The sequence below is a fragment of the Salmo trutta genome, chromosome 28 (genome assembly GCF_901001165.1).
Source record: "Salmo trutta chromosome 28, fSalTru1.1, whole genome shotgun sequence".
Classification (NCBI taxonomy): domain Eukaryota; kingdom Metazoa; phylum Chordata; class Actinopteri; order Salmoniformes; family Salmonidae; genus Salmo; species Salmo trutta.
The window spans coordinates 45,871,964-45,897,313 of record NC_042984.1 but is presented as its reverse complement, the minus strand read 5'-3'; the positions used below and the strand labels follow the sequence as shown (position 1 = coordinate 45,897,313).

The 25,350-nt window shown below is 43.5% G+C and overlaps 1 protein-coding gene across 1 annotated transcript in view; it reads right to left on the bottom strand.

Moving 5' to 3' along the window:
• Positions 1-25,350, bottom strand: part of LOC115166341 (plexin-D1) — a 106,643-nt gene that overhangs the window by 50,710 nt on the left and 30,583 nt on the right. Inside the window, exons 8-12 of the mRNA XM_029720251.1 lie at positions 21,313-21,412; positions 19,991-20,089; positions 17,804-17,896; positions 17,546-17,639; positions 16,654-16,811 (exon numbers count right to left, since the gene is read on the bottom strand). Of these exons, the coding sequence (XP_029576111.1) occupies positions 16,654-16,811; positions 17,546-17,639; positions 17,804-17,896; positions 19,991-20,089; positions 21,313-21,412 (544 nt within the window). The remainder of the gene's footprint in view (positions 1-16,653; positions 16,812-17,545; positions 17,640-17,803; positions 17,897-19,990; positions 20,090-21,312; positions 21,413-25,350) is intronic.

Genomic DNA, 25,350 nt, shown 5'->3' with positions numbered 1-25,350 from the left:
GCAAAGGTAATCCAATTTTTCTTATAGTAAATCTGAGTTTGGTGAGTGCCAAACTTGGTGGGTGTCAAAATAGCTAGCCGTGATGGCCGGGCTATCTACTCAGAATATTGCAAAATGTGCTTTCACCGAAAAGCTATGTTAAAATCGGACAACGCGATTGCATAAAGGAGTTCTGTATCTATAATTCTTAAAATAATTGTTATGTTTTTTGTGAACGTTTATCGTGAGTAATTTAGTAAATTCACCGGAAGTTTTCGGTGGGTATGCTAGTTCTGAACGCCACATGCTAATGTAAAAAGCTGTTTTTTGATATAAATATGAACTTGATTGAGCAAAACATGCATGTATTGTATAACATAATGTCCTAGGAGTGTCATCTGATGAAGATCATCAAAGGTTAGTGCTGCATTTAGCTGTGGTTTTGGTTTTTGTGACATATATGCTTGCTTGAAAAATGGCTATGTGATTATTTTTGGGAGTGTACTCTCCTGACATAATCTAATGTTTTGCTTTCGTTGTAAAGCCTTTTTGAAATCGGACAATGTGGTTAGATAAAGGAGAGTCTTGTCTTTAAAATGTTGTAAAATAGTCATATGTTTGAAAAATTGAAGTTTTTGCATTTACTAGGTATTTGTAATTCGCCCCACTCTATACCATTGGATATTGGCGAGGCGTTCCGCTAGCGGAACGTCTGTCCCTAACAGGTTTTAAGGGAAGATCACGGGTGGACAGCCACACCCGTTGACCCCGTCGGAGGAGCTGAAGAGGTATTCGGTGCCGGTTTACATGATGTTTGTGGCCGGGCAGAGGAGCAGAGCAAGGAGTATCGCGCTCTGATCCAGGTGCGGCGACATTGTCGAATGAACACCTTGGCTGATTTCACCCCCACCTTGGCTGATTTCACCCCCACACCCCGCCTCTTGTTCAGGAAACGGGAGGGGGACTTCTCCAGCTCCTGGTTGGCCCACTCAGTTTGCCCATTCGACGGAGGGTGGAACCAGGAGGAGAGACTCACCGATGCCCCCAACAGGGAACAGAAGGCCTTCCAATACCGTGCGACAACCTGGGGCACATGATCTGAAACAATTTCCTGGGGACGTCTGTGTAGTCGAAAGACATGGATAATCATGAGATCAGCGGAATCCTTTGCTGAAGGCAACTTGGGTAAAGCGATGAAATGTGCTGCCTTGCAGAACCGATTGACGACCACCAGGATTGTGGTAAGCCCTTGAGATGGAGGTAACCCTGTGATAAAGTCTACAGACAAATGAGACCAGGGTCAGCTGGGGATGGGCAGAGGTTGGAGCAACCCGTCCGGTAGCTGACGTGAAGACTTGCTTTGGGGACAGATGGAACAGGCTGCAACAAAGGATCTCACATCATCCATCATGTTGGGCCACCAGAATTTCCGCCTCAGGAACTCCAGTGTCCGATTAACCCCTGGATGCCCAGTTAATTTAGAGGAGTGTCCCCATTGTAGTACTTGGGATTGGGCTGATCACGGAACGTAAAGTATGTTAGTGGGTCCCCCCTGGGGTCAGGTTCTCGGTCTGGGCTTGTCAGACCGTGGTCTCAATACTCTATATGACAGGGGCCACAATGCTTGAGCTGGGGATGATGGGCTCTTGGTCCCTCTCCTTGTTAGAGACATCATGTTGGCGGGACAGGGCATCTGCCTTCTAATTCTTGGATCCCGGGCATAGGCTAGTGTGAAATCGAACATGTTAAAAAACAGAGCCCACCTAGCCTGGCGAGTGTTCAACCTCTTGGCTTCTTGAATGGAGACCAAGTTCTTATGGTCCGTCCAGATTACGAAAGGATGAGTTGCCCCCTCCAACCAGTGTCTCCACCCCTCAAGAGCCCACTAAACTGCTAACAGCTCCCGGTTGCCTACATTGTAGTTGCATTCCGCTGGCGAGAACCGCTTGGAGACAAAGGTGCATGGGTGCAGTTTCTTGTCCTACTCGTTCCACTGTGAAAGGACCGCTCCTGCTCCGGTGTCCGAGGCATCCACCTCCACCACAAAGGGACGAGTCGGATCAGGATGAACGAGGATAGGTCCAGAGGTGAAACGTCTCTTGAGCTCCATGAATGCCCTGTCAGCCTCGGGGGTCCAGCAAAAACGGGTCTGGGACTTGCCTGTTAGGACTGTGAGAGGCGCTGCCACAGCACCAAAGTTGCATATAAAACACATGTAAAAACTGGCAAACCTGAGGAACCGCTGGACCTGCTTGAGTGAGGTGGGACGGGGCCAGTTGGCGACCGCCTCAATCTTTACGGGGTCTATGTGGATGCCTGCGGTAGAGATAATGTGACCCAGGAAGGAAACCTGGGATATGTGGAACTCCCAGTTCTCTATCTTGAAATATAGTTGACTCTGCAGGAGGCGTCTCAGGACTTGGTGGACGTGCAATATCTGTTCTGGAAGGCTCTTGGAGAAGATCAAGATGTCGTTGAGGTAAACAAAGACGAACCGATTCAACCTATTCCTCAGGGTGTCATTAACAAATGCTTGAAAGACTGCCGGTGAGTTCGATAATAAGAATGGCATGGCTAAATACTCATAGTGGCCACTAGGGGTGTTAAAGACAGTCGTCCACTCATCTCCCTCCCTGATTCTCACCAGATTGTAAGCACTACGGGAGGTCCAGTTTGTTGAAGAATTGGGCCCCTTGGACCAACTCCAATGCGGAGGACATCAGGTGTAGGGGGTAATGATTCTTGATCGTAATCTGGTTCAGCCCTCTGTAGTTGATGCATGGATGCAGGCCTCCATCCTTCTTACCCAAAAAGAAGAACCCTGCACAAGCAGGGGATGTAGAGGGGCGAATGAAACCTGCGTCCAGCAACTCCCAGATGTAATTGTCCATGACTGCTGCTTCAGGGGTCGAAAGGGAGTACAGACGACCCGGGGGAGGTGTGGCGCCAGGTAGGAGTTTTATGGCACAGTCATAAGAACGATGAGGGGGAAGGGTGGCCATCGAGGGCTTGAATCTGCAGAGGGATGGGACATTTCACGCAAGGGATCTGTAACTCTCTGTCGAAGTCTTGATCAATGAAATCATCCGCGGCTCCGGAGTCCACAAAGGCTTGAATCTGGTGCAGATGGTTATCCCAGTGGAGTGTTGTGGGTAGTAACAAACGGTGAATGGGTAGCCGGGAGGTATCTGCACAGCTCGTCAGGGTCTCCCCCTGTCCTGGCGAGCCCTGGCGTTTCCCGTCAGCTCTGGGCAGGTAGCATGGAGATGGCCGAGACCTCCGCCGTAGATGCAGCAGCCTTCGCGCATTCGACTGTCACGCTCCTGTCAGCTCAGATGTGTGCGACCCAGCTGCATGGGATCCTCCATGCAGGGCTCGGTGGGCTTGGGGTGCTCAGGAAACCCGGAATGCTGGATGGTGCGGAACTCACTCAGGAAACGAATGCACATGGTAAACAATTCAAGCTTCTGCAAAGGACCCCAGAAAACACACCTCTTAACAGGGACACAATCATGAAATAATAAGACACACCTGAGTCCAATAAAAGTCTCTAGAGCAATCTTTGCCGCCCTCTGGTGCCAGGAAGAACAACTTTATTGTACTTTATGATAAATCATTTCCCTGAATTAGGAAAAAAACACCAGATTTACAGGGAATACATTGCATAGTATGGAGAAGCAATACTGAATATTATCTGAATCCTATCAATTAAAATGGCACATTTTGGTGCAATCAATTAGCATAATTTCAATTATGTTTCAGGAATGCCAATCTTATCTGTTTCCAACTACAGAATTGTTTTTCGAACAATCTGAGATGGTGGGTGACATGGCTCGTTGAAATTACATGAAACAACTCATTACTGTATTTTACCAGCTTGCCATCCACATAGGTAACATCCCAGCTAGTAGATTTGGTTCCTTGGAAATTGTGGGAACATACTGACTGGTAAAACTGAATGTTTTTTAAGTGTTCTGAAAACGGAAGTGAAAATGTATCCTTTTCTGGGAATGTTCATTTTTTTAAGTTGCAGGGAGGTTCTGAGAACATTTGACTATGATTCCCTGAAAGTTTTCCTGGGAAGTGTTAACGTTCTGAGAATGATGAATCAGGTTTACCAGGAGAAAATTATAGGTTATTTTAATGTAATTAAATAACGTTCTGAGAGCATGTTTCAATAAGACTTTTAATAACACTGCTAGCTTAGTTTGTGTTAACTGTTTTGAACTCCAAGCAAAGACAGGACAAATGGAAATTAATTTGCTCATTTGCTTATTAATAATGCAGACATATTTATTTTTATTTTGACATGGTGTCAGTGAGATTCAAACCTATGATCTTCTGTTCTCTATCCATGGAATTAGTCCACTGCAAAACAAGATGAAGGGATGGTTCACTCGTCTCCGAGTAAACTTCCGGAAGTGAATGATGGTAGACGACACACCCCCTTCCACATGTGTACTGCAAACCAACCTGACTCATCTTGTAACCTCTTATCTTTGGTTGACGTGAAAAACAAACATGGTGGCATTCACAAACTACCCATCGTGGGATTACCTTAGATTTGTTTTACTTAATGATTTCGATCACTGGTGAGGTCAACCGTGATGTGATGAACTGTAAATAGTAATTGCTATGTAAATAGTAATTGCTAGGGCAGAAATTGTAAAGTGTTGTTATTGTAAAGTGTAAACGTCCAGGAGCAACAACGGCTCAGCCACGAAGTGGTAGGCCACTCAAGCTCACACAACAGGACCGCCGAGTGCTGAAGTGTGCAAAAATCACTACTGCGTTCCAAACTACCTCTGGAAGCAACGTCAGCACAATAACTGTTCGTTAGGAGATTCAGGAAATGGGTTTCCATGGCCTAGCAGCCACACACAAGCCTAAGATCACCATGTGCAATGCCAAGCGTCAGCTGGAGTGGTGTAAAGCTCACCGCTATTGGACTCTGGAGCAGTGGAAACGCATTCTCTGGAGTAATGAATCAGGTTTACCATCTGTCAGTCTGACGGATGAATCTGGTTTTGCCGGATGCCAGGTGAATGCTACCTGCCTGAATGCATAGTGCCAACTGAACATTTTGGTGGAAGAGGAATAATGGTCTGGGGCTGTTTTTCATGGTTCGGGCCCCTTAGTTCCAGTGTAAGGGAAATCTTAACGCTACAACATACAATGACATTCTGTGCTTCCAACTTTGTGGCAACAGTTTGCGGAAGGCCCTTTCCTGTTTTAGCAGGACATTACCCCTGTGCACAAAGCAAGGTCCATACAGAAACTGGCCTGCACAGAGCCCTGACTTCAACCCCATCGAACACAATTGGGATGAATTGGAACGCAGAGTATGAGCAAGGCCTAATTGCCCAACATCGGTGCCTGACCTCACTAATGCTCTTGTAGTGTATGTGCTAGCTGTGTTTCCTGTACCATTCCTAGAACATTGTGGGAAAATTGTATGCAAAATAAACAATAGGACAACCACGCTCTCACCAAGCTCTAAGAAATATATGGTTCTCAGAATGTTATGTGCTAGCTGGCATGTACTTAATATTATTTGTAATTTGGTTAGACTTCTACTCAAAGAATATGCTACAATTACTGATTTCCCAACCATTTGAAAGCTGACTAAGAAAAAAATGTAGCGTAGTAAGGAAAACCTTAGAGCAACAGCCCATACAAGCTTTATACACAGTCACTGTAGCATATGGGGTAACAGTAAACCACCAGTAAACCATACTGTGGGAGAACAGATACGTAAAGCTGAGAACTCTGACTGTTACTCTAACTAACTCCTGGTGATTCTCTGTCTGGGAAAACATGGCTGCCAAGGCATTGCATCACACTCCCACAACCACAGCCCTAGTTTTCTGCCTTACAATCACCTCTCTCCTGAGGCAGCTATTCCAGTGTGTGTGTGTGTGTGTGTGTGTGTGTGTGTGTGTGTGTGTGTGTGTGTGTGTGTGTGTGTGTGTGTGTGTGTGTGTGTGTGTGTGTGTGTGTGTGTGTGTGTGCATTTATGAGCATGTGTGTTCGTGTCTTTGAGCTGCCCACGCATTGAGGATTTCAACACATCTAACCCCAGTCATCTCAGTGGGATACACACACAGATGGACACTCAACAGTCCATGAGTCATGACACAATGGCTGATACAGAGAGTCAAGCAGGGACACTGAGTGTGCTGACAGTGGTAACAGCTACTAGTCTGTGAGTTGTGCCTCTAAATCCTTGCTGGCGTTTGAGTAAAGGTATATATCCATGTGTGTAAGATATTATAGATTGCTTGAGTGGTAGTGTGAGTGTGTGTGTGTGTGTGTGTGTGTGTGTCAGTCAGACTCCTTTGTTTCCTTGCTGGGCCAGGCAAGGCAGGTTTAATCTTCAGGAAGTGTTTAGGCCGATTGGGCCTCATGCGAGCCGTACTTCCCGTCTGCAACTGCAGCACAGATAAAGGCAGCATTCAGCAGCGTTCAACGTGGATTTTAACGCAACACTAAACACAGCGGCATAACCACAGAGGTTGAAAAGTATCGGTACAAAAGAGCACGGTCACCCAGATGAATCCAAATGAACTGTTGAAACCATGTGTTCCCAATAATGAAGTTTAATGACCACAAAGAGGAGACCACAGTGAGATCTGCAACCAAATAAAAACTTTAATTCACTTGACCCATGTGGTTGAAGTGTGGTCACATCTTGTAATGTAGTTCTGTATTGCTCTATTCTATTCCTGTGGGTGACCACGTAGAGAGCTCAAACATTCTCTCTCTCTCTATATATATATACAGACAGACAGAGAGAGACAGACAGACAGACAGACAGACAGACAGACAGACAGACAGACAGACAGACAGACAGACTAAGTGTTCCCATGCCCTCTGCCATCCCTCCAGATCAATTGTGTTGTTCCTCCATGAGGGCCAGTGTCTAAGTGGTGTGACTGTGCTGTCAGCCAGCCAGTCAGTGTACAGTATATAGTGTGTTATTTCAGATTGACTTGGTTTAATGAGGCTCTGTAAAAACACTTCCCCTTCCAAAATAAACCCTCATCACGAGACAGAGGAAAGGCAGGGCACAGTGCCCACCCGCCCCACACCATGTGACAGGTCAAGTGACACACAACCACTTCCAGTTCTAAATGTGGGCCTAAGTCAATAATGAGCGGATGGAGAATTGTGTGTACAATGGTTCTTCCACGACCGTTTGTGGTAGATGGTGGCATTCTGTCATTGCACCATACTATCACAAGGGGGAGTTAGAACGCTGATCTATCGGTAGTTAATTAATTCGACCATTTTAAAAAACAAGCACACATAAAACTTGAAAAAGCCAGAGCTGCACATGAGTAAAATCATGGAGGATAACGCACAATAAAGTCTGGGACTTATTTCCATTGTGGTCCTCTTGAGACAAGATGGCTAGACAAGATTGAATGAAGTTCAACACAGTATGGCAGTGAAATAATAAAACATAAATCAAAGAAGAAGAACATCATTGCAGTTACATTATAGAGGTTATTCATATGGGCACAGAAGACATCAAACATATTTTTACTTAATTTTTTAAAGCTGCCCAGAAAGGATGTCGTTTTTATAGGCAGAGGCAACTCATTCCATTCTGAGGCTCCAGTATACAAGAAAGTACCTTCCCCAGCATTAGAGGTCGACTGATTAATTGGCATGGCCAATTACAAGTTTTCATAACAATCTGTAATAGGCATTTTTAGATGCTGATTATGGCTGATTGCATTCCACGAGGAAACTGCGTGGCAGGCTGACCACCTGTTACGCAAGTACAGCAAGGAGACAAGGTAAGTTGCTAGCTAGCATTAAACTGATCTTATAAAAAACAATCAATCTTCACATAATCACTAGCTAACTACACCTGGTTGATGATATTATTAGGTTAACTAGCTTGTCCTGCGTTGCATTTAATCAATGCGGTACCTGTTAATTTATCATCGAATCACAGCCTACTTCGCCAAACGGGTGATGATTTAACAAAAGCCCATTCGCGAAAAAAGCACAATCGTTGCACGAATGTACCTAACCATAAACATCAATGCCTTTCTTAAAATCAATACACAGAAGGATATTTTTTTAAACCTGCATATTTAGTTAAAAGAAATTCATGTTAGCAGGCAATATTAACTAGGGAAATTGTGTCACTTCTCTTGCGTTCATAGAACGCAGAGTCAGGGTATATGCAACAGTTTGGGCCGTCTGGCTCGTTGCGAACAAATTTTCCAGATTTTACCATATTAATGATCAAAGGCTCGTATTTCTGTGTTTATTTTATTGTAATTAAGTCTATGATTTGATATTTGACAGAGCAGTCTGACTGAGCGGTGGTAGGTAGCAGCACGCTCGTAAGCATTCATTTAAACTTTACAGCGTTTGCCAGCAGCTCTTAGCAATACTTGATTCACAGCGCTGTTTATGATTTACAAGCCTATCAACTCCTGAGATTAGGCTGACAATACTAAAGTGCCTATTAGAACATCCAACAGTCAAAAGTATAGGAAATACAAATGGTATTGAGAGAAATAGCCAACGTGTCATGATTCTTATAATAACTACAACCTAAAACTTCTAAACTGGGAATATTGAAGAACTGGGAATATTGAACCACCAGCTTTCACATGTTCTGAGCAAGGAACTTAAACGTTAGCTTTTTTACATGGCACATATTGCACATTTACTTTCTTCTCCAACACTGCGTTTTTGTATTATTTTAACCAAATTGAGCATGTTTCATTATTTATTTGAGACTAAATAGATGTATTTTAACTTAATATAATACACATAAAATCTAAGTATTCATTATTCATTCAGTATTGTTGTAATTTTCATTATACCATATATATATTATATATATATATATATATATATATATATATATATTGCTCAAAAAAATAAAGGGAACACTTAAACAACACAATGTAACTCCAAGTCAATCACACTTCTCTGAAATCAAACTGTCCACTTAGGAAGCAACACTGATTGACAATAAATTTCACATGCTGTTGTGCAAATGGAATAGACAATAGGTGGAAATTATAGGCAATAAGCAAGACACCCCCAATAAAGGAGTGGTTCTGCAGGGGGTGACCACAGACCACTTCTCAGTTCCTATGCTTCCTGGCTGATGTTTTGGTCACTTTTGAATGCTGGCGGTGCTTTCACTCTAGTGGTAGCATGAGACGGAGTCTACAACCCACACAAGTGGCTCAGGTAGTGCAGCTCATCCAGGATGGCACATCAATGCGAGCTGTGGCAAGAAGGTTTGCTGTGTCTGTCAGCGTAGTGTCCATAGCATGGAGGCGCTACCAGGAGACAGGCCAGTACATCAGGAGACGTGGAGGAGGCAGTAGGAGGGCAACAACCCAGCAGCAGGACCGCTACCTCCGCCTTTGTGCAAGGAGGAGCAGGAGGAGCACTGCCAGAGCCCTGCAAAATGACCTCCAGCAGGCCACAAATGTGCATGTGTCTGCTCAAACGGTCAGAAACAGACTCCATGAGGGTGGTATGAGGGCCCGACATCCACAGGTGGGGGTTGTGCTTACAGCCCAACACCATGCAGGACGTTTGGCATTTGCCAGAGAACACCAAGATTGGCAAATTCGCCACTGGCGCCCTGTGCTCTTCACAGATGAAAGCAGGTTCACACTGAGCACGTGACAAACATGACAGAGTCTGGAGACGCCGTGGAGAACGTTCTGCTGCCTGCAACATCCTCCAGCATGACCGGTTTGGCGGTGGGTCAGTCATGGTGTGGGGTGGCATTTCTTTGGGGGGCCGCACAGCCCTCCATGTGCTCGCCAGAGGTAGCCTGACTGCCATTAGGTACCGAGATGAGATCCTCAGACCCCTTGTGAGACCATATGCTTGTGCGGTTGGCCCTGGGTTCCTCCTAATGCAAGACAATGCTAGACCTCATGTGGCTGGAGTGTGTCAGCAGTTCCTGCAAGAGGAAGGCATTGATGCTATGGACTGGCCCGCCCGTTCCCCAGACCTGAATCCAATTGAGCACATCTGGGACATCATGTCTCGCTCCATCCACCAACGCCACGTTGCACCACAGACTGTCCAGGAGTTGACGGATGCTTTAGTCCAGGTCTGGGAGGAGATCCCTCAGGAGACCATCCGCCACCTCATCAGGAGCATGCCCAGGCATTGTAGGGAGGTCATACAGGCACGTGGAGGCCACACACACTACTGAGCCTCATTTTGACTTGTTTTAAGGACATTACATCAAAGTTGGATCAGCCTGTAGTGTGGTTTTCCACTTTAATTTTGAGTGTGACTCCAAATCCAGACCTCCATGGGTTGATAAATTGGATTTCCATTGATTATTTTTGTGTGATTTTGTGTGATTTTGTTGTCATCACATTCAACTATGTAAAGAAAAAAGTATTTAATAAGATTATTTCTTTCATTCAGATCTAGGATGTGTTGTTTAAGTGTTCCCTTTATTTTTTTGAGCAGTATATATAAATCGGCCAAGTAATCGGTAGAGGCGGTTTTTGGTCCTCTACCGATATCAGTGTTGAAAAATCATAATCGGTTGACCTCTACCCAGCACTACTCCTGAACCTGTATAAACACACATTAGCATCACCTAATCTGGTGCTGTGATTGTGTGCATCCCCAACACAGGGAAAGTAATCAGTTAGATATTTGGGAGCAGAACCATAAATACTCCTGTAAACCAAACCTTGTCTAATCTAGGACACCCTAGCCTCAACAGACAGACAGTTTAGTTCCTGAAAGCAGCTCCTGCCTATAAGCTTAGATAAGCCCCGAAACCAGGAAGTACTAGCGTAGTCAAAATTGCATTGAATGAGGGCAGTGGCTTGGCACTTTCATGGAGTCCTTATCAAACAGCTTGGACTTTCTAGCCAAAAACGTAGTCCTGGGATTAACCTTCCCTAGCACTTTATTGGCCATGCTCACACCTCCCAAGCTTCCATCAATAATACATCCCAGGTAGCTAACAGAGGTTTTAGTAGTCAGCACACCTAACTCCACTCTGATTTCAAAGGACCTACCTAACCTAACTCCACTCTGATTTGATTTGACCTACTCAATGTAGGTCAATTTAGGTCTGGATCCCAAAATAATTGCCTCAGTTTTCCCTACGTGCAGAAATAGCTTATTATCTCCAAGCCATTTGCTAATGTTAGTAAGCTCTGTGCTAAGTATTCTCTCCAACATAGTTTTACTTTGTGAGACACCAGAAGTGTAGAGTCATCCGCATTAAGGAAAATACGGCAAGAACAAGCATCTTTCATAGCGTTAACTTCTTTGGGCTAGGGGGCAGTATTTTCACATCCGGATAAAAAACTTACCCAATTTAATCTGGTTACGACTCCTGCTCAGTAACTAGAATATGCATATAATTATTGGCTTTGGATAGAAAACACCCTAAAGTTTCTAAAACTGTTTGAATGGTGTCTGTGAGTATAACAGAACTCCTATGGCAGGCAAAAACCTGAGAAGGTTTCATGCAGGAAGTGGCCTGTCTGACAAGGAGTCGTTCTTCTTGTCTCTGTTTATTGAAGAGTGGGGATCTTAGCTTTATCAATAAGTGCATTGAGGACGTCGTCCTCGATGCACCAACCAGAAGCCATGGATTACGGGCAACATTCGCATTGAGCTAAAGGATAGAGCTGCCGTTTTCAAGGTGCGGGACTCTAACCCGGAAGCTTATGAGAAATCCTGCTATGCCCTCCGACGAACCGTCAAACAGGCAAAGCATCAATACAGGGCTAAAATTTAATCGTACTACACCGGCTCCGATGCTCGTCTTATGTGGCAGGGCTTGCAAACTATTTCAGACTACAAAGGAAGCACAGCTGCGAGCTGCTCAGTGACACAAGCCTACCAGAGGAGCTAAATCACTTCTATGCTCGCTTCGAGGCAAGCAACACTGAGGCATGCATGAGAGCATCAGCTGTTCCAAACGACTGTGTGATCACGCTCTCCGTAGCCGACATGAGTAAGACCTACAAAACAGGTCAACATTCACAGGGCTGCTGGGCAAGACGGATTGTGCTCCGGGCATGTGCTGACCAACTGGCAGGTGTCTTCACTGACATTTTCAACATGTCCCTGATTAAGTCTGTATTACCAACATGTTTTGAGCAAATCACCATAGTCCCTGTGCCCAAGAACACAAAGGCCACCTGCCTAAATGACTAGACCCATAGCACTCACGTCCATAGACATGAAGTGCTTTGAAAGGCTGGTAATGGCTCACATCAACACCATTATCCCAGAAACCCTAAACCCACTCCAATTTGCATACCTCCCAAACAGATCCACAGATGATGCAATCTCTATTGCACTCCACACTGCCCTTTCCCACTTGGACAAAGGAACACCTACGTGAGAATGCTATTCATTGACTACAGCTCAGCGTTCAACACTACAGCTCATCACAAGCTAAGGATCCTGGGACTAAACACCTCCCTCTGCAACTGGATCCTGGACTTCCTGACGGGCCGCCCCCAGGTGGTGAGGGTAGGTAGCAACACATCTGCCACGCTGATCCTCAACACTTGAGCCCCTCAGGGGTGCATGCTATGTCCCCTCCTCTACTCCCTGTTCACCCACAACTGCATGGCCAGGCACAACTCCAACACCATCATTAAGTTTGCAGACAACACAACAGTGCCTGATCACCGACAACGACGAGGCAGCCTACAGGGAGGAGGTCAGAGACCTGGCCGGGTGGTGCCAGAATAACAACCTATCCCTCAACGTAACCAAGACTAAGGAGATGATTGTGGACTACAGGAAAAGGATGTCCCCAAAGGATGTCCCCAAAAGGATGTCCCCTACAGGAAGAGCATGCCCCCATTCTCATCGATGGGGTTGTAGTGGAGCAGGTTGAGAGCTTCAAGTTCCTTGGTGTCCACATCAGCAACAAACTAGAATGGTCCAAACACACCAAGACAGTCGTGATGAGGGCATGACAAAGCCTATTCCCCCTCAGGAAACAAAAAAGATTTGGCATGGGTCGTGAGATCCTCAGAAGGTTCTACAGCTGCAACATCGAGAGCATCCTGACTGGATGCATCACTGCCTGGTACGGCAATTGCTCGGCCTCCACAGGCACCACAGAGGGTAGTGCGTACGGCCCAGTACATCACTGTGGCTAAGCTGCCTGGGATCCAGGACCTCTACACCAGGCGATGTCAGAGGAAGGCCCTATAAAATTATCAAAGACCCCAGCCACCCCAGTCATAGACTGTTCTCTCTACTACAGCATGGCAAGCGGTACCGGAGTGCCAAGTCTAGGACAAAAAGGCTTCTCAAGAGTTTTTACCCCCAAGCCATAAGACTCCTGAACAGGTAATCAAATGGCTACTCGGACTATTTGGATTGTGTGCCCCCCCCCCAAACTCCTCTTTTACGCTGCTGCTACTCTCTGTTTATCATATATGCATAATCACTTTAACTATACATTCATGTACATACTACCTCAATTAGCCCGACCAACCAGTGCCCCCGCACTTTGGCTAACCGGGCTATCTGCATTGTGTCCCGCCACCCACTACCCGCCAACCCCTCTTTTATGCTACTGCTACTCTCTGTTTATCATGCCTGTATTTAGCCTCGCTACTGTTGTAGCCTCGCTACTGTGTATAGCCTCGCTACTGTTATTTTTCACTGTCATTTTACTGTTGTTTTTATTTCTTTACTTACCTATTGTTCACCTAATACTTAAAACATTTTCTTTTGAAATTGCACTGTTGGTTAGAGCCTGTAAGTAAGCATTTCTCTGTAAGGCACATGTGACAAATAAACTTGATTTGATTTCCTTCATCAGGGAATCATTACAGTAGTCTAAACTGTGGCAATTAATGGAGGTGTTTTCTGAGAGTCTCTCCTCTGGCATCAGGCAACAACAACAACAACAACTGTCAGTGGTTCTAGACTTAACTTGTTATGGATAGGGGGCAGTATTTTCACGGCCGGATAAAAAACTTACCCGATTTAATCTGATTATTACTCCTGCGCAGAAACTAGAATATGCATATAATTAGCTTTGGATAGAAAACACTCCAGAGTTTCTAAAACTGTTTGAATGGTGTCTGTGAGTATAACAGAACTCAAATGGCAGGCCAAAACCTGAGAAGATTCTGTACAGGAAGTACCCTGTCTGACCATTTCTTGGCCTTCTTTGCCATCTCTATCTAAAACAGGAGATCTCTGCTGTAACGTGACACTTTCTAATGCTCCCATAGGCTCTCAGAAGGCGGCAGAACGTTGAATGATGGCTCTGCTGTCTCTGGCTGAAAAACAGTAGCGCATTTGGTAAGTGGTCGATCTGAGAACAATGAGACGGGGGTGCGCGTGCACGAGACGACTCCATGTTTACATTTTCAGTCTTTGAACGAAAACAACGACTCCCGGTCGGAATATTATCGCTTTTTTACGAGAAAAATTGCATAAAAATTGATTTTAAACTGCGTTTAACATGCTTCGAAGTATGGTAATGGAATATTTTGAATTTTTTTGTCACGATACGCGCCAGGCGCGTTACCCTTCGTTACCCTTCGGATAGTGTCTTGAACGCACGAACAAAACGCCGCTATTTGGATATAACTATGGATTATTTGGAACCAAACCAACATTTGTTATTGAAGTAGAAGTCCTGGGATTGCATTCTGACGAAGAACAGCAAAGGTAATCCAATTTTTCTTATAGTAAATCTGAGTTTGGTGAGTGCCAAACTTGGTGGGTGTCAAAATAGCTAGCCATGATGGCCGGGCTATCTACTCAGAATATTGCAAAATGTGCTTTCACCGAAAAGCTATTTTAAAATTGGACATAGCGATTGCATAAAGGAGTTCGGTATCTATAATTCTTAAAATAATTGTTATGTTTTTTGTGAACGTTTATCGTGAGTAATTTAGTAAATTCACCGGAAGTGTTCGGTGGGAATGCTAGTTCTGAACGTCACATGCTAATGTAAAAAGCTGTTTTTTGATATAAATATGAACTTGATTGAACAAAACATGCATGTATTGTATAACATAATGTCCTAGGAGTGTCATCTGATGAAGATCATCAAAGGTTAGTGCTGCATTTAGCTGTGGTTTTGGTTTTTGTGACATTATATGCTAGCTTGAAAAATGGGTGTCCGATTATTTCTGGCTGGGTACTCTCCTGACATAATCTAATGTTTTGCTTTTGTTGTAAATCCTTTTTGAAATCGGACAGTGTGGTTAGATAAAGGAGAGTCTTGTCTTTGAAATGGTGTAAAATAGTCATATGTTTGAAAAATGGAAGTTTTCGGATTTTCGAGGACTTTGTATTTCGCGCCACGCCCATCATTGGATATTGGAGCAGGTGTTCCGCTAGCGGAATGTCTAGATGTAAGAGGTAAGAGAGAATGTGGGAATTTCACTTGACATGTGGACTGATGATTTTTGAAAAATAGGCATGGTGGGCTTTTGGTTTCTCTCCCTCTAAAAACCGCAATAAATAATTCTATAGAACAAACTGTCTTTATTTACAAATTAGTAAGAATGTCTCACCCCATGTTCAAGAATGGCCTTTTTCCCTTTATTCAGATTACAATCGCTCACTTTTGGTCATTTGAAATGAAATCTCCAAAATATCATCATTTTTTACCAAGTTAATCTGCTCATGTTGTGTGTTCAATTATTTGTGACATTGTGGCATTTAAAGCATATTGAAGATAGAAGCCGCCTCTTAATGAGTTCTGAGAGCCGATCTGTTATCCAACGATTAGTTTAATGGCCTGGCTACTGTAGGTGTGAAAATCCCTCCCAACTTGCAATGTATTTGATGCTTAAGTACTCTAAAGATTTACAGAGTAACTGCTCATCAACATCTTTATGCTTTCATTCATAAAATAACAATCAGTTTCTCAAGCCAAAACGTCTTGATGGCCTTCACCAGTTCATATTTGCTTGTAGGCTTGGCAGAGTTACGGATGAATTTTTCAGAATAAAGTAGGCTAATGAAGGAAATAAATTGTTGCTTACTGGAACACCCAAAGTCATCCAATTGTTATTATAGGATTTGAAGCAATAGCCTACCTGCGTGTGGTCAACTATTTCAGCACCGTTTCACGCTGCTCTGAGACAAGCATGGGACTGGTCTTGATAAATCAATGAGATTTTTATTTTCACAAAATGTCTGTTTGGGTATTGGTTAGCCTACAATTAGGGTGTGGAAATGTTAGGATTATTTTTCTCTTGGACAGCCTACTCCCGACCGGTCACGTTGTACAGCGCCATATTTTCCTAACGGAAACCCTTAGTGTTTTGTTTTTCATTTTTCTTGGAATAGAAACACCATAATCTTAATAAAATTAATTAAGCTACATTTCTTAAAATCAATCCCATATACTATGTTCTCACAAAAAAAGGTACAGGCAATATTAAAAACTGCCAAATGCTTCTCAAAGATGCCCTCTGGTGGTCAAACTAGCACTAACTAGCATTAATGGCAACAATGGCTGACACTTAAATAACTTGCCATAGAATTCTGCGGCAGCCCGCAAGGTGTGCTGCAGTATGACACAACTTTAAAGGAAGAACCATTGTACACTAGAGTATAGTTTCAGTATCTATCAGACTAGTTCAGTCTTATGGATCTCGCGGATGGGACATGATATGTGTGTGTGTGTATTCCTACCTTGGTGATCTCGGGGTCAGGACACTGGCTATTCATATACTGGCAGTCATTCCTGGGTCTACAGCTGTTGTCACACCAGCCACACAGATGTCCCAGATTCTCACGTCCCCAACACTGGGAACAGTCCCCAATGCCCACCTCACAGTTATACACCTCCACTGAGAGAGAAAGAGGGGGAGGGAGAGGGCTTTATTATTACAATACAGCATGCTAGCAACATACAGGCTACATCACGTAACCGTATGGGCTGAATATATTATACTGAACCTATGTCAGATGCTTTGGACAAAAAATATTTTCAACATAATAGAAATAAACCCTGAAAAACTGAGAGGAAAGACATATGAACAGAAAGAAAGAGAAACAGATGAGCATGTTCATGTTCCAGCACCTCCCATAGAGGAATCATGTGCGCTTGTGTGTGTGTTTTGATGACTGAGCACGGCATGAAGCATCAATCTTGTAATAAAGTATGCCGTTTTTCTGGCTGTGGGCCAGGGCTGTTCTTCTGCTCTAAGGGCTCACATGGTAAACACATGGCCTAATAACTTTGAGAATATACTGGCATCTGGGAGTGTGTGTGTGTGTGTGTATATGTGTGTGTGTGTGTGTGTGTGTGGTTTTACTATCCTTGTGGGTAACAGAAGTCCTCGCAAAGATAGCAAAACAAGGATAATTCGGGTCCCCACAAGGAAAGAGGCTATTTTAGGGGTTATGTTTAGGGTTAGGGTTAGAATAAGTGTTAGGTTTAGGAGATAGGGTTAGGTTTAGGGTTAGGGTTTTGGTGTTAGGTTTAAGTTTAGGGAAAATAAGATTTTGAATGGGAATAAATGTTTTGGTCCACACAAGGATAGTAAAACAAATGTGTGTGTGTGCGTGCATGCACTCATACCTGTCATGGGTTTAGGGCTGTCGATGTATTTGTCCAGGTGTCCCTTTCTACGCAGACTGAGCTGAAACACCTGACTCCTCTCCACAGTGGTTAGCTATATGGTAAGAGAGACAAAACCGCTGATCGGCCATTTCACCATACACTACCAGTAAGCATGGCTTCAATTGGCCATACACTAAACAGCTTATTTCTTATTGGCCCTTTACAAAGATTGTGTTGCGTGACAGCTACTCTTGGAACATGATTGGTTGTACTCACTGTCACTCCAGGGCACTTGACCCCTGAGCTGTCCTCCAGCCATCGGGAATCATACCGCTGCTCGTTCCCAAAGTCACACTCTAGCTCCTCCCCCTAAGGAACAAAACAATACAGCCATGTCGTCATGGCAACGACATTTCATTTATAAACCAATCAGAGGGGAGGCACAGTCTGACATCACCCAGGGAAACAGGGTTTATGGGGACACATTTTGGGATACTGTATATTACCTTTACACATCTTGTTATGTCATTACTTTCCTCATCCTATCTAGTCCTGCAGCTTAGATGCCAATCTGTTTTTTCTTCAGCCAACTGCTTTGGAAATGTCATGCCAAACATTGGCAAGAGAACATTGGCAAGAAAGGGACAACTTAGCTAAAGCAACAGCCTGGCACCCAGAAAACTCCATATTTTCCCAATAGTTTGTTTTGGAGCTACAAATAGTGTCTCTTTATTCAGAGTGTGCACTTGTTCTAGTTCCATTATCAGAATGGTGGCTGTTTCTTTTGGTTGAGCTAACATACTTATTAGTCCATCAGGGCTAATGTTAATTGGTTCATGAATGTACATGCACTATGTAGGGAATAGAGTGTCATATGAGAAAAAATAACAAGGACCTGGCTGGGAGAGAACTCTGTCCTCCTGAATAGTTGGTAACCATTGACAACCCTGGGAAGGGAGGAATGCAAAACATCTAAATAGCCCAGGACAATTGTCCCTGCCAGGCAGAATTTAGAAACCATTTATAATTCATCATATTCATCAACATCTGGACGGTCCCCAGCAACTCACCTGGGTTTACTATGAATTCACATTTCAGCCAAAACATCAGGAGATACGACCACACATTTTGTGTGTAATAGTGTACACGTCAGGAAGAGAAGTGCAGTCAATCTACTCAAAGTGCTTGTAGTCAGTCATAAGATATGTATGAACAGTTACATATGGATTGATTTAACAGGTTATAATAGGCCAGAATAAGTCACTCAGGCTCCCTAGTGGCACAGCAATGTAAGGTACTGCATCTCAGTGCAAGAGGTGTCACTACAGAACCTGGTTCGAATCCAGGCTGCATCACATCTGGCCATGATTGGGAGTCCCATAGGGTGGTGCACAATTTGCCCAGCGTCATCCGGGTTTGGCCGGGGTAGGCAGTCATTGTAAATAAGAATTTGTTCTTAACTGACTTGCTAAATAAAGGCTAAAAAAATATATTTAAAAAAAGTATATGACTGTGGTGCTTTGAACTGTAAAACATTTACCCTTTCACATAACAGTGTTAATTTTCCTTCTGCTTTCGACAACGTTCCCCTGATTCATAGAGATCTTCTCTGAATAGTCATTGCATTCTTTGCCCCAGATAGACTATATGCCAATTTGAGGCATAGAGCCATGTTTAAACAAGCTAAATAATAGCAAGGAATGCCAGGTCAAGCTAGTTTGGTCTTCCCACTGTAGTATGAGACCTCCTTTTCTATACTTTACAACACATATACAGCTGACTCACAGCAAAGCTGATGACATTGTTCAAACAACTGAAATTAAATAATAACAGCTATCAAAGGTTGATTATATCTACGGCAATTAAACTGTGTGTGTGTGTGCATGTGTGTGTTTTTCTGACTAACTGTCTGTCGCCATAGAAACCCAGTCAGCGAGTGTGTGAAAGGGCACAGGGTTATGGTTATGACTGACCAGACCTGGCAACTAGTCAGAGATGGAATGTCACAAGCTAACAGAGTCAGACCCTCATCACTTTTTTCCTCCAATAAATTGAGTTTAGGATTTGGGTTATACAGACTGATCTGAGATCAGTGTCTGAAGGTAAAAAGTGTCTGAAAGGGAAAAGATAGGGCAAATAGTACTAAAGATTGCTATGTGTTCTTTGAATGTCTCCATATGTCTGTGAATGCCTGTATATCTACTGAGAGATAAGATATCAGAGAACCTGGTGGGAACAGACAGCTAAAAGGTGTTTCAAATAAGTGAGGAGATAAAGCCATTCATCATTCTGATTCTAACCTCTTCCATGCAGTCACTGCAGATGTCTCAGCTCATTCCCAAAGAGCAACCACTGAGGGGTTCACTATCATTCCCACGAATCTCCCTCTAAGAGCCTGAATCACTCCTATCTGGCTGTACCACATTTAGTATAGTATCTAACAGGGGCTACTGTATATTGTACCTGTACCACGTTGACTAGGAACAGGGTGAAGTTCTGGGTCATCCCCGAGGGTGAAGGTCCAACATTCTCTGCCACAAGACTTGGACAGAAAGCAGCATTCTGGGGGACAGGAAGTGACACACACACTCAGGGGTTAAAGAAAACAATGGTTCCCCTGCAGACATCCGCTTCCAAAAACACCTGTCCTGTTTATGTTGCTGAGAGGAGGAGGAGGAAATGAGAGGGTTAAGCTCTGCTCTGCTCAGAGTGAAACAACAGCCTAAAATGGAAGGGTGGTGAGGGATTAGAAAAACAGGCACACCGGAAGGCAAAGATGGGCGGAATAATGGCAGGATGGGGCTCAACATAGAAAACCAGACTTAGAAAATGTTATGTCCAGCTAACAGACTAACAGAGCCAAGCTCACTCTGACTCACCTAACCACACTCCTTCAGAGTACACCAGTTTTTATGGACTCGATCAGACTGTGTGTGGGGATCCAAACAGTGGCAGGGCGACTTTGCTTCTCTAACACCAAAGGCAGTATGAGAGAGGGGTGGCTGGCTGTACCACAGCAGTGATGCTGTCAGAACCTAGGTATGCTCATAGGAGGTGAGTAGTGTATCTAAGGGGTTGTGATAGCTTCAATGAACATAACGAGCATGTCCTGCCGTAGCATAACAATACTTAAAGGGATAGCTGTTCTCACAACAATTAAAGTTTGACTGAGATTTTTATATCTCAAAAGAGTTTTAATATTGAGATCAGTCCTCCATGCCAGATTTGGACCATTTTAAAAACATCATTACTAACAAACATTTTCAGATGAAAGCAGCTCCCACTCTGGCACCATACACACTAACTATACACCAGGGCACCATTATACGACACTGTACAGTAGACAGGAAAAACGGTGAAACAGTGAGCCTATTCTTCACACTGGTTCTAGAGGGCCTATCAAAAGCCACCACCATGAAGAACTGGGAGAGAGAGCTCTGAGAAGGTCAGAGAGGCTTTAACATGGCCCATTATCTCATTAGGAGTCTGTTAACCATGTCTCCCTGTGTTTTATGGGCTGTTTCAAAAATGGCTGACAACAGTAAGATAGCTTTAACCTGGTATGACTGGCCGGAATGTTACATGAGACCAAATCAGAATGGACTGAGGTCATCATAGGAGCTTTTGATTGGTTGCCATTGATCTAGGGTTTAGTTTGACATTTTCCCCGCTAATGTTTAAGGTTAGGACTAGTGGGGAATGGATCCTCGATCTGTAACTAATAGAGCTACTTCTAAACTAGCCAGTGTTTCTGACTGGAGTGGTTTAACAGAGGGCTAACTCACCTCTAGCAGGCTATGTTTGGAGTCGTCTTTAGAGGAGAGGCAAGAGTGGCTGTCCTGGTCCCAGTAACACCTCCACCTGGTGCTCAGACAGCTGATACATCTGACACACAGGAGAACACACATAGATAAGGGTTAGACCAGCGTTTCCCAAACACAGTCCTCGGGACCCCAAGGGCTGCACATTTTGTTTTTTGCCCTAGCACTACAAAGATGATTCAAATAATCATGAAGCTTTGATTATTTGAATCAGCTGGCCAAACACACACACGTGAGACCTGGAACCTGTAGTAAACACAGTGGACGAAGCAACATGCAAGGTCAAACAGGGTTACACTGGCTACGAGAGAAGGTACTAAACATCGAGTTCCACTATTCACGAGGAGCTCTGTAAAGGCAGGAATCTCTGATAGAGCTGTGTGCATGCGTGTGAGTGTTTTCCCAGATAGCAGCCCAAATAAGAACCCCTCCACTGTGTGTCACTCTATTGCCTGTGGGTGGAAGACAGATGTCCCCACACCAGGAGTGATAGCGCCTTCAGTGATACCCTGTCTGTCTCGTAACAACCATGGGAGAAGGGGTGCCAGCTTGCCATTTAAGAGAGGGGAGATGAAGGGGTTTGCAGGAACGTGATTTGCTGGGTGTGTGTGGGGGAGGGTGATTAGAAGCAGACGACCCACTCCAGGGACTCTTATCAGGCAGCTTTTTTGTTTTAGCTAAATTACTCTCACTCACAAACACATACACAGAAACACACACCCCCGCTCTCCCTCTCTCACACTGGTGGTCATATAGAGTCATCCTGAAAACCCACCCCTGACCCTCACACACTGAATACACAGATGAGCTCTTACTCTCAGGCCTCTCAGTGAGCACTGTGGTTCAACACACACTCTGAGTCTCTGCTAAGGAGAAAGCTGTTAGGGAGAATCAGGGGCTCAACTTTCACTGGGGTCGGGGAAATTTTTATTTTTGTCCCCCCCAGTTTTATCATTGCACTGCAATACAAAAAAAGCAGCAATGGTGTGCTTTAGGACCATGCGGACACCACAGATCATGCGGACAAGTGACTGACCAGCACAGTGCTACTGTCTGCAGCGGCTCTCTCTGTGTGTTGCCCCTTTTTTTCAGAGTTGTAAAAGCAAGCAGAGCAGAAACTGGCTACTCTTTATTTGACTGATGTAGCTGTCGAGGTAACTGTTGATTAGACTAAAAGGAAGAAATAATTTATTACCAGTGCTGAGCTAGTAGTGTAACTGACATGTAACGTTAGCTAATGTTCAATCCCCTCTCGACTGAAGTTCTGTCTGAAGAGAATGAACTAGCTAGTAGCTGCCATAGCCAGTTCAGCTCTAGCCTCTAACTATCTGTCAGGTAGCAGTATCTAACAGCTGTTGTGTGTATGGTAATGTTTTGTCCCGTTTCAACAGAAGTAAATTAACTTGGCTAGTTTTCAGGCAGTAATGTACCATTAGAGCTAGCCAAAAGTTGGCTAACGTTAGCTAGCTTGCTGACTAACTTTATGTATTATTTTTGCCTCAATCCCACTAGACCTGAATCAAACAATGAAACCAGTAGCCAAACGATTGAAGACGAATATACTGACGTTTTTGACAGCGTAATGTGAGTTTTTATTAGAGTCAGAATAGCAATGTAACGTTATTGATCTGTCAGTTTCCTTAGCTAATTCCCTACTTTTCACACTGACACAGTATAAACAGCTCTACAGGCTACTCTGTCATGGTGCACAGTCAGTACACAGCACAATATTGATGATGATGAATGGATACATATATGTTTGAATGCCCAGTCATGTTCATATCATCTCAGACATAAATTACTGCAGTTTAAGACCATCCATAGAATATTCTACATGCCAGTGAAACTGAATATCATGCATTCAGAAATGTAATTAGTCTGCTGGAAGTGTAAAACACAAAAGGGGACATATTTGCATATGTTATGATCTTCTGAAGGCTGGCTGAATTCTGGCAACGAGTATGATTTGATTTATTAGATTCACAAGATTTGATTTATTTATTTTACCTCAGCAGGTCTACAGATTCTTATCCCTGTTTTTGTTTGCTTGGAAATGTTGATACTGGAGACTGTTATAAGAAGAAACTATGTAACCTAGCATTTATAGCGGCTAATAAATGCATTGCCATTAATTGGAAGGTTGGTTATCCTACCACTATGTCAGAATGAATGGCAGAAATGTCAAATTGGGTATCAATAGATTTGATTTATTACAAGATTAAAGGTATACTGTGCAACTTTCATAAGGTCTTGGTGCCTGTATGACAGAAGGGGTCTGTATTGAAAACATTCCATTTTTTTTGTCGTACAGTCGCAAATAAAACACTTATTTTCATGGCATACGAGACACCTGTGTGATTTGGCCTGTCTCAGTGGACTAATCCATTGAGGAGCCCAGTGGTGTAAAGAACTTTAAAGTAAAAAATACTTTAAAGTAGCCTATTACTCGAGTAATTTCTGGGGTGTATCTGTACTTTACTTGACTATATATAGTTTAAACAACTTTTACTTTTACTCCACTAAATTCCGAAAGAAATTCCCCCCCCCCCCCCCAAAAAAACAAGGGGGGATTGTTTAGTAAGGTAAGATTTGCCTAAGAAAAAAAACATTGCATTTCACGTCTATCATACCAGATGGCAAATTTCCCTTTGTCACAACTGCATTTCCTGTTATGTCATGACGAGGAAATAATGTACTTTTTACACCATATACATTTTCCCTGACACCCAAAAGTACTTCTTACATTTTGAATGCCTGAGGGCACAGTGTGTTGTGAAATCTGTGAATGTATTATAATGTTTTTAAAATTGTATAAACTGCCTTAATTTTGCAGGACCTCAGGAATGGGGATTCATAATAAACACAAATACAAATGCTTAGCAAGACAGGAAAATGGTCCAGTTCATTTATCAAGAGAACATCCCCAGTTCACGCATTTATCAAGAGAACATCCCTGGTCATCCCTGAACATCCCTGCCTCTGATCTGGCAAACTCACACAAATGCTATGTTGGTAAATTATTGTCGGAGTGTGCTGCCGGGCTATCTGTTAATAAAATGTACAAAAAACATTGTGCCATTTGGTTTGCCTAATATAAGGAATTTCAAATGATTTATACTTTTACTATTGATAATTAAGTGTATTTAAAACCAAATGCTTTTAGACTTTTACTCAAATAATATTTTACTGGGTGACTTTCACGTTTACTTCAGTTATTTTCTATTAAGGTATCTTTAGTTTTACTCAAGTATGACAATTGGGTACTTTTTCCACCACTGAGGAGGCCGTGGGGATGCCATGGCCCAAGAATATGGGGATTGTGGCTCAGATGCACAAGGCACGTCTCCAGAATGCGCTCTCTCCAGCCATTTTGGGGGTATTCATTGTTTCATAACTTTTTTATTTTTTATTTTTTTATTTCACCTTTATTTAAACAGGTAGGCTAGTTGAGAACAAGTTCTCATTTGCAACTGCGACCTGGCCAAGACAAAGCAAAGTAGTTCGACACATACAACAACACAGAGTTACACATGGAAAAAAACAAACATACTGTCAATAATACAGTAGGGAAAAAAAAGTTTATATGCAGTATGTGCAAATGAGGTAGGATAAGGGAGGTAAAGGCAATAAATAGGCTATGGTAGTGAAGTAATTACAATATAGCCATTAAACACTGCAATGGTAGATGTGCAGAAGATGAATGTGCTAGTAGAGATACTGGGGTGCAAAGGAGCAAGATAAATAAATAAATACAGTATGGGGATGAAGTAGTTAGATGGGCTATGTACAGGTGCAGTGATCTGTGAGCTGCTCTGACAGCTGGTGCTTAAAGCTAGTGAAGGAGATATGAGTCTCCAGCTTCAGTGATTTTTGCAGTTCGTTCCAGTCATTGGCAGCAGAGAACTGGAAGGAAAGGCGGCCAAAGGAAGAATTAGCTTTGGGGGTGACCAGTGAGATATACCTGCTGGAGCGTGTGCTACGGGTGGTTCTGCTATGGTGACC